The sequence below is a fragment of the Topomyia yanbarensis genome, chromosome 1 (genome assembly GCF_030247195.1).
Source record: "Topomyia yanbarensis strain Yona2022 chromosome 1, ASM3024719v1, whole genome shotgun sequence".
Classification (NCBI taxonomy): Eukaryota; Metazoa; Arthropoda; class Insecta; order Diptera; family Culicidae; genus Topomyia; species Topomyia yanbarensis.
The window spans coordinates 207,896,580-207,909,891 of record NC_080670.1 but is presented as its reverse complement, the minus strand read 5'-3'; the positions used below and the strand labels follow the sequence as shown (position 1 = coordinate 207,909,891).

Sequence of the window (13,312 nt, the reverse complement as noted above, 5' to 3'; positions counted from 1 at the left end):
ACCGACCAATATGAAACATTCCTCGCCTCCTAGGTGTGGATGGAAAAATGGTATGGCCTCCCGTCTTTCATGAATAATAATGGGATCACAAGAAGTGACTACGTATACCGAGAGCAGATAGTGATCCGGTGCAGTAACCCAATTTTATCCTGTCAATGTAAAAATTTAACATTAGCTGTAAAAATACCTATTTTAATTACTCTCCCCTTAGGACAGCTAAACGCGAAGGAGCGCTCTCGATTCTCCTCATCGAGTTCGAGTAGTAGCAAATGTCAAGGTGAGCAACAGAAACTCCGAGGAAAGCTATGTATCGTGTTGATCCAGATGTTCACACCAAAACTAACTGAACACTGTAAACATGAGTTTGGCGATGGAGGTGGTGAACCCCTTTGCCAAAGGGGGTTTGGCGAGGAAAGCAGAATATCAGCAAGGAACTGAAACAGAACCTGGTGCTGGTGCTCCGCCAGGCTGTTCGAGCCGCAAGACAAGAACAGGACGCCTCTATCAGGCGGATGGCGGGAAGAGAGAAGGTCGAAAAAGGAGCCCAAACTGAGGCTTTCACCTTCCTTGGAGGAGCTACTATGGTCCAAGAGGCGATTGATTTCGCCTTGACGGCCAGAGGGCAGGCGGACTAGTGTTCGCAAAGCGACGCTCAACCAGAAAGGCCAAACGTCGTTTGAACGGTGCAGACTGGGGTGCAAAGGATCCCGAAAGGCGTCGACCCGAGAAGGTGACTTCTCGGCCCAAGAAGGCGAAAGGCACCAACCGGGCGCAAAGTGCCGGGCCACAAGTGGGTACCAGCCAGCCGGTGCCATCGGCGCAGGGGGGCGAAAATCCCTGGCAGCTGGTCAGCAGGGCTAAGCGGAACGCACCTCGACCCGCAAAGAAGTTCAAGGACTGTGAAGAGGCTCTGTTAGTGAAAACCGACAAGGACAAGTATGCCGACGTTCTCAAATCGATGCGGGAGGCCGAAAGCCTCTAGGACAGGATGTGCGCAGCGTTAAACGTACAAAGACCGGCGAAATGATCTTGGTGCGCAAATTAGTTGGGCGGCGTACAAGAAGTTGGCCCAAGAGTTCTTGGGTAACGGCGCTCAGGTGAGGTCATTGGGTGCGGAAGTGACCCTCCAGTGCAAGCAACTGGATGAGGTTACGAACGCAGAAGACGTCGTCTATGCCGTCATGGAGCAGTGTGGCGTAGAGATTGAGTGGACCTCTGTACGCCTAAGAGAGGGACTCTTTGGTACGTAGGTAGCCTATTTCCGGCTACCGGTTGCGGAAGCCAAAAAGGTCATCGAGAGAAGAATGCTGAAGATCGACTGGTCAGTATGCCCAGTAACCATACCCCAGCCGCCTTCAGAGGACAGGTGCTATCGGTGCCTAGAGTGTGGCTGTAAGTCCTACGACTGCAAGGGTCCAGACAGAAGTTAGTTGTGTCGTCGCTGTGGTGAGGAGGGACATAAGGCGCGGAAATGCGATAGGGTGCCAAAATGCCTTATCGGTGCCAGTAAGAAGCAAGACCGAACCATGTTATGGGTGGACCTTCGTTTCCCTTCGGTGAGGCCAATAAGAAGGAGCCGTGCAAGTAACACAGCTGAATCTTAACCACTGTGCATCTGCGCAGCTATCCGGCCCGTACAGCGTCCCTGCCGATAACGGCATTTGGGTGGCGGACGGCGGCAATTTGTACAATGGGACGGTTCCCGGTCCAAGAGGTAGTACACTCCTCTGCGGAGGGTGTGGCGATTGCCAAGATCAATGGTGTGTTCTATTGTAGCTGCTATGCCCCACCAAGGTGGCCTATAGAACAGTTCAACCAGTTGATCAACAGGCTCTCGTCCGACCTAGTGGGTCGGAACCCGTTCGTCATAGCGGGAGATTTTAACGCTTGGGCAGTGGAGTGGGGCAGCCGCTGCACAAATGGCAGGGGCCAAGCGCTACTGGAGGCGCTTGCAAAACTCGACGCAGTGCTAGCCAATGATGGTTCCACTAGCACAGTTCGTAGGTATGGGGTCGAATCATGGATTGACGTAACGCTTGTCAGCCCGGGTCTGGTTCCAGACACGGACTGGAGGGAAGACGAGGGCTACACCCACAGTGATCATCTAGCAATACGCTTTAGGATCAACTATGGTGTGCAGCATCTGAAGGCGGGTGATCCCTGCCAGGTACGCGGGTGGAAGACAAATCACTTCGACAGCGAAGTTTTCTCCGCGGCCCTGGGACTGGAGGTCAACACCGACAGTCTAAGCGGGGATACGTCCTAGAAATGGCAGACGCCCGGTATATTGGTGGAGTGCCGAGACTGCATCCCTACGATCAGCCTGTCTCCAAGCTAGACGTAGGGCGCAACGAGCCCGCACCGAGGAGGTAAGAGCAGACCACCGTAAAGTGTTTCGAGCTGCGAAATTGGCCCTTAATAAGGCCATTAAGAGCAGCAAGAGAGCGTGTTTCGACAACCTGCGCGAGGGTGCCAATGCGAATCCGTGGGGTGGACTAAGACCAAAGGGAGCTCTTCGCCTCCCGAATGGTCACCGGTTGGCGAGGATTATCAAAGTACTCTTCCCATCTCGAGCTGCAAGTCCCTGGCCTCCTGCGCCGCTAGGCATTGTGGGTGCGACCGAAATGGTGGCTCCGATGACGAATGAAGAGTTATTCGTGGCAGTGGCTAATTCCCTAGCAACGAATAAAGTTCCAGGGCCGGATGGAGTTCCAAACAGCGCTCTCAAGGCAGCAATCATAGCGAACCCGAACATGTTCAGGCTAGCTATGCAGAGATGCCTTGACGAGTCCCGTTTTCCCGATAGATGGAAAAGGCAGAAGTCGGTACTGTTGCTGAAGGCCGGGAAGCCGCCGGGCGACCCATCGGCGTACAGCCCAATTTGCCTGATCGACACGACGGGCAAACTGCTAGAGAGGATCATCCTCAACAGGCTAACCCCGTACTCAAAAGGTACGGACGGCCAGTCAAGCAATCAGTTTGGTTTTCGAAAGGGTAAGTCCACGGTGGACTCAGTGGTAAAGACCGCCGAGATAGCGATCCAACGGAAAAGGTGAGGTATTCGATACTGTGGATGTGAAGAGCGCATTCAACAGCGCTAGCTGGGATGCTAGCGTGCTCTCGTTACGCCGGCTTCGCTTGCCGGTGGGTCTGTACCGGATCTTGGAAAGCTACTTCCAGAAACGTGTACTACTATACGAGACCGATGCCGGTCAGAGAAACGTTCCTATTACCGTAGGAGTCCCGCAAGGCTCGATTCTGGGCCCGGTATTATGGGCATTATGCATGACGGGGTTCTGAGACTAAAGTTCTCTCCTGGTGTCAAGATCTTCGGCTTCGCCGATGATGTGACCTTGGAGGTCTACGGAGAGTCAATCCCCGAGGTAGAACTGACTGCAGAACACGCGATCAGCACTGCGGCGGAATGGATGAGCGCGAGAGGCCTGGAGTTCGCTCAACATAAGACGGAAGTGGTTATCTTCAACAACCGCAAGTCAGTACAACATGCAGTTATTCAAGTGGAAGAAGTCGTGATGACTTCAAAGTGGAGTCTGAAGATTCTTGGGGTCATCATAGATGACAAGCTGACCTTTGGCAGCCATGTCGACTATGCGTGCAAGAGGGCTTCGACGGCTGTTGCGGCACTATCGAGGATGATGTCCAACAGCTCAAAGGTGTGCGCCAATAGACGTAGGTTACTGGCAGGCGTTGCCGTATCTATCCTCAGGTACGGCGGCCCGTCATGGTCAAGAGCACTGAGGGTAACCAGTTACCTACAGAAACTGGAGAGCACCTACCGCGTGATGTGCCTCAGAGTGATATCTGCCTACCGCACGGTATCACACGATGCATCCTGCGTGATAGCGAGCATGATGCCAGTCTGGCTGATCATTCGGGAAGATGAGGAGTGCTTTGAGCTACGTGGAAATAGGGGAGCCCGCGAGCGCACCAGGGTGACCTCGGTCGCCAGATGGCAGCGTGAGTGGGACAACTCCTCGAAAGGTAGGTGGACCCACCGGCTGATACCTAGCATATCGAGCTGGGTGGGAAGACCCCATGGGGAAGTTCACTTCCACCTGACACAATTCCTGCCAGGCCATGGCTGTTTCCGTCAGTACCTCCACAGGTTCGGGCACGCGGAGGTCCCAGTCTGCCCGGACTGCCCAGGTGTAGACGAAACTGCCGAACACATACTGTTCGTATGTCATCGGTTCGACGTCGAAAGAAGAGCAATGCTTGACGTCTGTGGCTGGGACACAACCCCATGATACCCTTATTCAGCGGATGTGTCAAACGGTGGAGAAGTGGAACGCAGTCTCGGCTGCTACCATCCAGATTGCCAGTAGGCTACAGGTAATCTGGCGAACCGAGCAACAGACGGCGGGCACGGCTAACTAGTGATTGGTTAGTTGGAGCGAAAAAGGCCAAGCGCAAAATAAGAGAGTGAATGGTCTGTTCATGCCGAGGTAGGTTGGCGCAGCGAATGGCAACCGCGTAAGGGGTAAACCCAGCCACCCCGAAGCAAGACAGAAGAGTGAGTGTATAGGCGTATAAGTGGACTGCCTCATGCCAAGACGGGAGGGTCGTAGCGTAGTATGTTGGAACTAAGCTATCGATGTCTCATGGCGTGGCAGAGGAGTGAAAGGGTGAGCATCCAAGTCAGTCTCACACTGCATGTTAAGGGTGAGCATAAAAGTCAGCCTCACAGGTTGGTAGAGGCTAGCACAAAAGTCAGCCTAGCAAGGAATGAAAAAGGTGAGCACAAAAGTCAGCCTCGCATGGTATGTCAGAAGTGGGGCCTAAGAAAAATGTCCCACATGGGATGCCAGAGGGAGTGACAAAGGTACAATAGAGTGGCACGATTGAGAGTGAATCAGGTGATAGGGTGAGCACCCAAGTCAGCCTCACATGGATGGGTAGGGCGAGCACAAAAGTAAGCCTAGCAAGGAATGAGTAAGGTGAGCACACAAGTCAGCCTCGCATGGAACGTAAAAGGTGAGCACAAAAGTCAGCCTCATGTGGGAGTGTTTGAGAGCGAATCAAAGTGCGATTGAGAGAGCACCCAAGTAAGCCTCATACAGGATGTATGAACGCGTGAGTGAGAGTGAATGAGTACATTTAGTACAGCCATCCCCCCAGAAGTAATACCGAGAGGTAGTTTAGTCGGTATTAATGGCTGGTCACCATTCGAGTCCGACACGCCCCCAGTGCACCCCGTGCGGTAGATTGGACCCTACCAATAGCACGTGTACTGGGCTAGGACATAAAGGTCTTCTCCATTGTAAAAAAAAAGAGTGACATCTGCTTACCGCACGGTATCACATGATGAATCCTGCGTGATAACGAGTATGAGGAGTGTTTTGAACTGCGTGGCACTAGAATGGCAGCGCGAGTGGGATAACTCGTCGAATGGTAGGTGGACCCCATGGGGAAGTTCACTTGTATCTGACACAATTCCTGTCAGGACACGGCTGCTTCCGACAGTACCTTCACAGGTTTGGGCACGGGGAGGCCCCCGTCTGCCCTCACTACCCAGTTGTCGACGAAACTGCCGAGCACATACTGTTCGTATGTCCTCGCTTCGACGTCGAAAGAAAAGCAATGCTGAACGTCTGCAGCCGGGACACAACCCCTGATACCATTATCCAGAGGATGTGTCAAGCGGTGGAGAAGTGGAACGCAGTTTCGACTGCAACCACTCAGATTGCCTGCGGAAAGGGCTGAGCGCGGAGAAGTGAGCGCATGGTCTGGTCATGCTGAGGCAAGTGTGGCGCAGCGGGTGGCAACCGCGCTAGTCACACCGAAGCATGGCAGAAGAGTGAGTGAATAGACGTATGTATGGACTGCCCATGCCGAGATGGGAGGGGCGTAGCGTAGAATGTTGTTACCTATCGCTATTGATACCTCGTGGCGTGGCAGAGGAGTGTAGGGTGAGCGTCCAAGTCAGTCTCACATGGTATGCTAGAGGTGAGTACACAAGTAAGCCTCACATGGAGTGTCAGAGCGAGCGTCAGGGTAGTTGCTAGTACTGCCATCCCCCCTCAGAAGTAATGCCGGGAGGAAGTTGCTGGGAGAAAGATAGCGGAGCTCAATGGAGTTTGGTCGGTATCGCCCGTTAGGTAGTTTAGTCCTGGCCGAGCCCAACACTCCAGTACACTTCCGTGTGGTAGCTTGGCAGCTACTAAGCGCGTGTACTGGGTCAGTGCGTAAATGCATTCTCAATTGTAAAAAAACTTTCGTCTGGCACGGTGTTTATAGGGATCGCTGTCGGAGCAGAACTCAGCCATTGTTGTCCATGCCCGTCGGAAGATGGGAGAAACCGTCCGCCATTCGTCAGCAATAGCAGAACATCCACATCCAGCGTGCTGTTGTTAACTTAATTTGAACATCTCCACCACTCATATTATGCTAAGTTAAAATTAAGCGTGTATGGATTCACCACAAGGGCCACTTGCCAGTTTGAAGGTGAAGAACATCAACAAACTTTCTGCGATAACTATATCCATTCTGCCTGTCAGTTGCAAAAAGAGTGTTTCCGCTTACTAAAAAGAAGAATCAGAACAAAAAGTACCGGTGCAAGGTGCTGGCGTGATTTCTGCTCAGTGCGCTACAAATACGGAAAAGACACGCGATTCCGACGGTCACACGAGTGAAGATTCGAACGTTCGTTTACACAAGCACTATTGATCTAATCAGGGTTGATTCCGGACCGCACCAAATCGTACCGGATCCCACCGGGAAGATAAGAATCAGTACCAGCAAGCAGAACTCTGCGAATGTAAAGCGATACGCTTTTAGCCAGCCTAACAAACTCGAAACGAAAAACGCCTGAAAAGAGAAATGTGTAAATCACAGCGATTATAGATTATATGACGACACGTGAAATATTGTAAAGCTCCTTTTCCGACACTTGAAGTGTCCTACTTGAAGCATCGGGACTCAGCTACCGGCGGCTCAGCAGAAGTTCCACCAAGGCGTCAGGCGAACAGGGACTTGGCGAAAGGAATCTGGTTACCGCAGCTGCGCACCTGGACGCAGGTAAGCAGCCAGAGTACAGGCGGTTAATAGGAGACCCGCACTAACGAGGGCACGCCGGATGGAGGTGAAGGAGGTGAGACATATACGATTTATGTCGTGAGATGTCGCAGCGGTATGGTGGGGGTCGTGAGTACTAGCTTTTAAGAAGTGAATAGAATCAATAGGCCGGAAGGGCAAAGGAAAGGAAATAGAGGAATGTGTAAACAGTGATGAATAAAGAGGTATGAACACTGGAAAGTATTCACTATGTGACGATCAATGATCGTCTTGAGGAGTCTTCAGTAACAAAAGGCTATAGGTCGATCAATTAAAAAAAACAAGACGCCGAATTCCGCAGAAATATTTCTTTATATTTCGAAAAAATTGGGAGTTTGGTAAATTACAAGTGCTGTTTGAATATATTTATAGTATATTGGCGCTCGCTGTAATGTAGGCAAAAAGACTGAAAACTCATATTTTATTGTTTGCAGAACATCATCACTAATTTCTGTTCCTTTCCATCATCATCATCATCATATATTTCACTCACCATCTGCAACTGCTTACTTTGTATCTGAGGTTTAATCTCTAATCAACGCTAGTTCCTAGTTAGTACAGCTCCAAACAATTCGGATTCTCCAGCTTATGATCTATGGTATTTTTTTAAGGGGAAAGGAAGAAGTATCTGGTTGCGTGTTGTATCGCAACCAGCAAAAGGTTGAGTTCAGTAATTGATTTTCGTTTTTTTCTTTGACCTGTACCGTATTACCGTTCCAATTGAATGTCTATGTTCAATAAATAATTATGCTTGTTTAAAAATGCCGCTTTACGGCGGACCGTTTTTAGCATTTCACTTTTTGTCGGTTGTGTGCGACCCGCTTATAAATGCACAAATTTCGATTAGGAAATTGATACGTGAGTAGTTTTGAGTAGTAAATTAACTATATAGTTCATAGGTCCCCGTCGCGTAAAGCACGCGTGTATACCCAATCTATTCCAACAATAATTAAATCGACAGTAAGAAAAAACAAACAATAAGCTTAGAAGAACCGCTCGTAGAATAGCAAATAGGCCTGCGTGTTCAACACGCTTTCCTCGGACGATTCGCGGACGTGACTGTCGGAAACGTAGTACCACTTGCCGGGTGGTGGGTCCACCTCAGGCAAAGTTTCCGACTTTGGCGTATAACCGACCGCTCCTTCCTCCTCCCCATCGGAGGTGGTTCCGGTGGATGATCTACTGGTTGAGCTGCTGGAGGAGGTTAGTGCATCATCACTATCACGGGCCATCGCATTGCCAATCATATGCCGAGCTAGATCTTTAGCTCGATCCCGTTCCAGCTGGAGAGCTTCCTGATCCTCCTGATCCAGCTCGGCTCGAGATCCTTTCGGGAGGAACTCCCACCGGGGATCATCTCTCGTCAACTGAGGACGGACTTTGACATAGGCCACATAATGACCGCCATGCATGGTTCCCGAGTGCTCCACGATTCCGTACAGCGAGTAGAGCAGTTTCTTTTGGCCCGGTTTGACGTTCGGCAATTTCTTAACTCGCGAACCGCAAAATGGAGCAATGTCCAGGACGAACGGGAATGTTACCTGTTTGGTGATCTTGCGTAACATGCCGCGAGGTCCTACTTGGAAGCGTTTCAGGTGTAAAATCATGACGGCAGGCGGAGAGGAAATAAGAAACTGTTTCGTTGCATTCGTGTTAACGGACTTTCCATCCTTGCCGTTGATCTTTACGGTGCAAGCATCACAGCAGACCTTATTGTTGCCGGTCATCATCTCAACCGCAGTGAAGCTGTTGAAGCACGATTGGATAGAGCATTCATTGTCCTCGCATTGATACCGCGGAGCCAAGGTGCTGCCCCAGTCGGCGTGACTGATCGTTCGCTGGCGACGAGCCTTCGTCTTTTTGGCATCCTGATCTTCACTGCTGTTGATGCTCATCTTTTTCATCATATCAACGCCCTCAGCACTAAGCCCCAACTCACAAACCACGTTCCCTTCCCCAACCGGTTCCTTGTCGGGATTTTCCGGTGTATCGTCAAGCTTCTCCGGTACAACCGGTCCTGCCGTTGCAGTTTCACCCGTCGATTGATTGCCATTCTGATCTATTCCAGCCAGTGATTTCCTCGGTTGCGAATCATCCGTCACATTGTCCTCAATGTCCGCATCGGACATACCGTCGTCATCTTCCGCTGATTCTGCATCTCCTCCACCACCACCGCAAACATTGGAGGCTACTTCTGGTTCACCCTCGACCGGTACAGCAGCATTCGTTCCCGGTAGCGTACCCAAGTTCAGCAAACATTTGTCTCGCTTGGGACGGTTTGCCTTCCGCTGCTGGCGGCGTTCCTTGTTGCTTAGTGGCTTTGGCGTGCCGCTGGCGGCACTGGCACTGTACCCGTAATCCGGTTCGGGGCTGGCTTTTCGCCTGTTCGGTGGTTGCGGTTTCTCGGTACTCACCGGCAACGACAGATCCAAGAAGGGCTCGTGCCGCGACGAAATGTGCTGACATTCCTGACAGGTCAGCGTCGAAACCAAAAAACCTCGAAACACTGGCTCCGGACGAATTATGCGGTCGCTTGCTTGGGTACCGTAGAATTTAACCTTTTCCTTCAGCGTGTCGTCGACGGTTTGCATGTCGAATTTTTTCCCGAATCCAAGGGAGTTTAGAATAACCCGTTGATATCTGCAAAAGTCCAAAAAAATGTTTTCTAAAATTTGACTATAAGAATATCATCCAACCCACCTTCGCAGATCCTCGTAGCGCACACTCTCCAGCAGATGTCTCAGCAGCTCATGCGAATCGTGCTGATCGGCTCCGGCAAACTGTGGCCACTTGTTGGTCAATTGCTGCAGCAACTTACTGGGTGTGATCACTCCTCCGGTGCCACCCTGCAGCTCAGCTAGTATTTCGGCCAACGCTTCCGTCAAAGTACCCCACGCATTCAACTCTCCGGCGATCGATCTGAGCTCGGTTACCGTACCGTCCTTCAACGTGAGCGGCCCACCCGGCAGCTGAAACTTTTCACCCTTAACTGCCGATTCCTGGAGCACATCTAGCAGATAAGGCGTCCGAGCGAGACACTGCAGGACAGCATTGAAAAAGCAGGTATTGCCCAGATTGGATAAACCGCGAACCCGCGGCAGATTTTCGACGATCCCGTGCACCACGGGTAATTTCTTCCCCGGACCATCCAGCCGAATGTCGCGATACTTTGGAACCGTAATTGGAACTGCTGGGCTAAGATCATCCGTTCGTGCTGTGCTGCTACAAACAATGCTATTGGTGGATCCGGATGCGACCGGGATTGCATCGCCAAGCACCCGCAAAGATTCCACTGTCGTTCGAAGCTTTTGCCCTAGATTGGTAATTGCTGGTGGTCCTTCCTTCGCCTTGTTCGCTTCGCGCGTTACAAAATCGACACATTCCATCAGCTTGGGGAACAATTTTGGACTAACTTCCGTGTCGCAACCGTAGCACCAAACCTTAAAACTTGTTGTATTCAAAGCCAAAGCATGCGGATCGGAGTGAGGAGTCTGAAACAACAAAATACCCACTAAAAATGTCACGATCGAAACAACTTATCCAAATCGAACCTGATAATGATTCAATGCATGTGAATTCCGGTATCGGCCGCACAACTGCGCACCACATTTGAGACAAAGCCACAAACTCAAATCCTCTTCCATCTCAAAACCGGTCTCATCTTCGCCGACGGTTTCCACAGATTTCTCCTTGGCCGGAGTAGTTAGACATTTGGTACACTGTTCGGCCAGTCCATTTGTTTTCAGTTCCTTTCGCAACACGTTCGAATTAACGGACAATTTTGCGTGAGGACATGGTTCCCTCACACCCTGATGATGGTGGTTGTTTACTCTCGCATCGTCGTTCGACTCCGTGGAGGAATCGTCGTCCTTGATCTCATTGCACTTCTTTTTGACCATCGTGCTTGCGATATCTACGAGACAAAGAGAAAATAATAATTCCTCCAGAACAGCTCGGTGACCTAGAAACAATAACCCTTCACTAGAAAGCAGAATCAGTATTTTTTTGTCTCTAAAACTATCTTCACAGATTTTACGCTCCAAATCGCTTCAATAAACCCATCCCCGTAGAAGTGAAAGGTACTTTTAATGGCAATATTTTCACTTTCTCGACATCCCCCGCCTGGCTTAGTAGCAACAGCAGTAGTATAGGAAGTCAGTAAGTTCCGACCATAGAGTCTAATGCAAATTGAGGTTAATTATACAGCATAAAATTGTGGAAATTTCCACGAATGCCACTGGCTTTCCCGGGAGAATGATGCACCACTAGATTAGCACTCACGTTTTTCACTGCTTTCCAAATGGTTTAGTGAAGAATTGGGATTGCACGAAACGCAATTTAAAAACGCGAATTGCACAAAGTTTTCATTTTCTCGCTGCGACTGTGACCATTCAGAAAATGAACGACGACAATGGATGACAGTTCGTTCGATGTGATGGGGTGACAGATATGCATGTCGAATGTCGATGCGATGGTTAAAATGGGTGTACACCGATGGAATCGAAAAGCTTTCGATTTTGCATACACTGAAAAACAAATAAAGTAACGAAGACTATGCCCGAATGGAAATGTACAATAACAAAACCATTATTTTCGCTGTAACAGTACAGCATTTTTAATGTGACATTGCAATACCAAAACGATAAATTTTACTGCACAGTGACATTTTGTGTAAATTTACTGTATCATTTTTATAGGACAGTAAAATTAATTGTCACGTGTAGTTGTGAACCTACCGGAAGAACTCTACGCCCTAATAAAAAATATTATACACGAACTTTAACCCATATAGTGCAACGATTCCACACATTGTTTGGATGATACCCTAAACAGGTCGTTAGGCTCTTATATCATACGATGTTTATTAAAGCGTTGAACGATGTGGGAATAGTAATTACAACAATATCAATTGTTGATTGTTTGTGGGTAAATACTATTGTTACATTTCATTCAAGTGATGCATAATGTTCCGATTAAAGTTGAAAATTGAAATACAAAAAGTAATTTTTTTCTGTTCCATGTGTCTGAGGAAAAGTGATTATAACTACTAGAGGGAGCAAAGCTCTACTGTCTCCATGTATTCACGGACTGTGTGTACCCGGAGCAATATGTGTCAAACCAATGGGCCTAGCATATGTAAGAGCGAGATTATAAATTTTCAGTGTTAACAGCGACATGCGACCTCTAGTAGCTATAATCTCTTTTGTCTGAGGTTATTATATCGAAGTCAGGAACCAACCGTAGTTAAATCTCTTGAAGTAACTAGAATAGTCGGAATTAAAAATAAAGAACACGCGTCATCCTTGTATACAATTTTCCCATACGAAAATGACACGAAAATAGATGTAGGGAAAATAAATTAAAACATAATAAATATTATGAGCTGAACTGGAGACTGTGAGATGCTCTATATGAGAGGAATATTTACGATGAGTAAAGATGGTAGCAAAATCCAGAATAAATGGAAGATAGTTGAAAGACGAGTACAACAATGTGGCAAAGAACGTAAAGGTCTTAAGTATGTAAACACGTTACTTTTCGTTTACTAGACTATACGATCTGAGTGCGGCAATGAAATCTATCTTACTACAAACGCTAGTTATAACTTTACGAACCCAAATCTGTAATTCATATTGTCTAGTCTAGTCTAGTCTACACATACATAGCCAATACATTTAGGGATCTTGGAAAATTGCAAACGTTTGCCTAAAATTTTTCTTGTCAGTATAATTGTTTGTGGAACATATGAAATGTAACACAATCATTAAAGCGGCCAGGCCAACTGTGCAGCGTACACGATGAAGATGATTCAAAATTATACAGCAATCAAATTATTCATTTAATGAAGAATTTGATCAACGAATCATTTTGAACCTTGAATAAAGAAGAAACGTGGACAACCGTACCAACCGTTTCAGTTTAGAGGGAATTTAATGAATCGTCGGGATTGACGTAGCTAAGAAGGTTAATGTCACTCCTTTGGTCCTAAGTTCCTGGGATGGAACAGAGGTTATTAGCACTGTCCTAGCTAATGAGCCAAGGTTATAACGCCTTTACTCGCTCTCTGAAATAAAGAAAAAGAAAAGGTACAAGTAAATGAAACCTGAGACCTCAGGAGCCGTCGATGATGGCAAATGTGTGCCACCACGGATTGAGGCAAAGTTTGACGCAAATCAGAGTTCAAGCTTTTAGCAAGATTTATATCATACATCTAAGGCCAAACGTACTATAAAGCGCA

The 13,312-nt window shown here is 48.6% G+C and overlaps 1 protein-coding gene across 1 annotated transcript; it reads right to left on the bottom strand.

The window, feature by feature from the left end:
- Positions 1-7,367: 7,367 nt before the first annotated feature.
- Positions 7,368-11,501, bottom strand: LOC131689900 (ubiquitin carboxyl-terminal hydrolase 16). Its single transcript, XM_058975268.1, has 4 exons — positions 11,356-11,501; positions 10,626-10,987; positions 9,775-10,565; positions 7,368-9,714 (listed from the first exon to the last, which is right to left on the bottom strand). The coding sequence occupies exons 2-4, from the start codon at positions 10,971-10,973 to the stop codon at positions 8,058-8,060; spliced, it is 2,796 nt and encodes a 931-aa protein (XP_058831251.1). The 5' UTR covers positions 10,974-10,987; positions 11,356-11,501; the 3' UTR covers positions 7,368-8,057.
- Positions 11,502-13,312: the final 1,811 nt, after the last annotated feature.

What these genes read in the sequence shown, in the direction of transcription:
- LOC131689900 (XM_058975268.1), bottom strand. Translation starts at nt 10,973, where the DNA reads ATGGTCAAAAAGAAGTGCAATGAGATCAAGGACGACGATTCCTCCACG. An exon ending in ATGCATTGAATCATTATCAG is followed by an intron (nt 10,566 to 10,625) that starts GTTCGATTTGGA and finishes TTGTTGTTTCAG; the next exon opens with ACTCCTCACTCCGATCCGCA. An exon ending in CGCTACGAGGATCTGCGAAG is followed by an intron (nt 9,715 to 9,774) that starts GTGGGTTGGATG and finishes GGACTTTTGCAG; the next exon opens with ATATCAACGGGTTATTCTAA.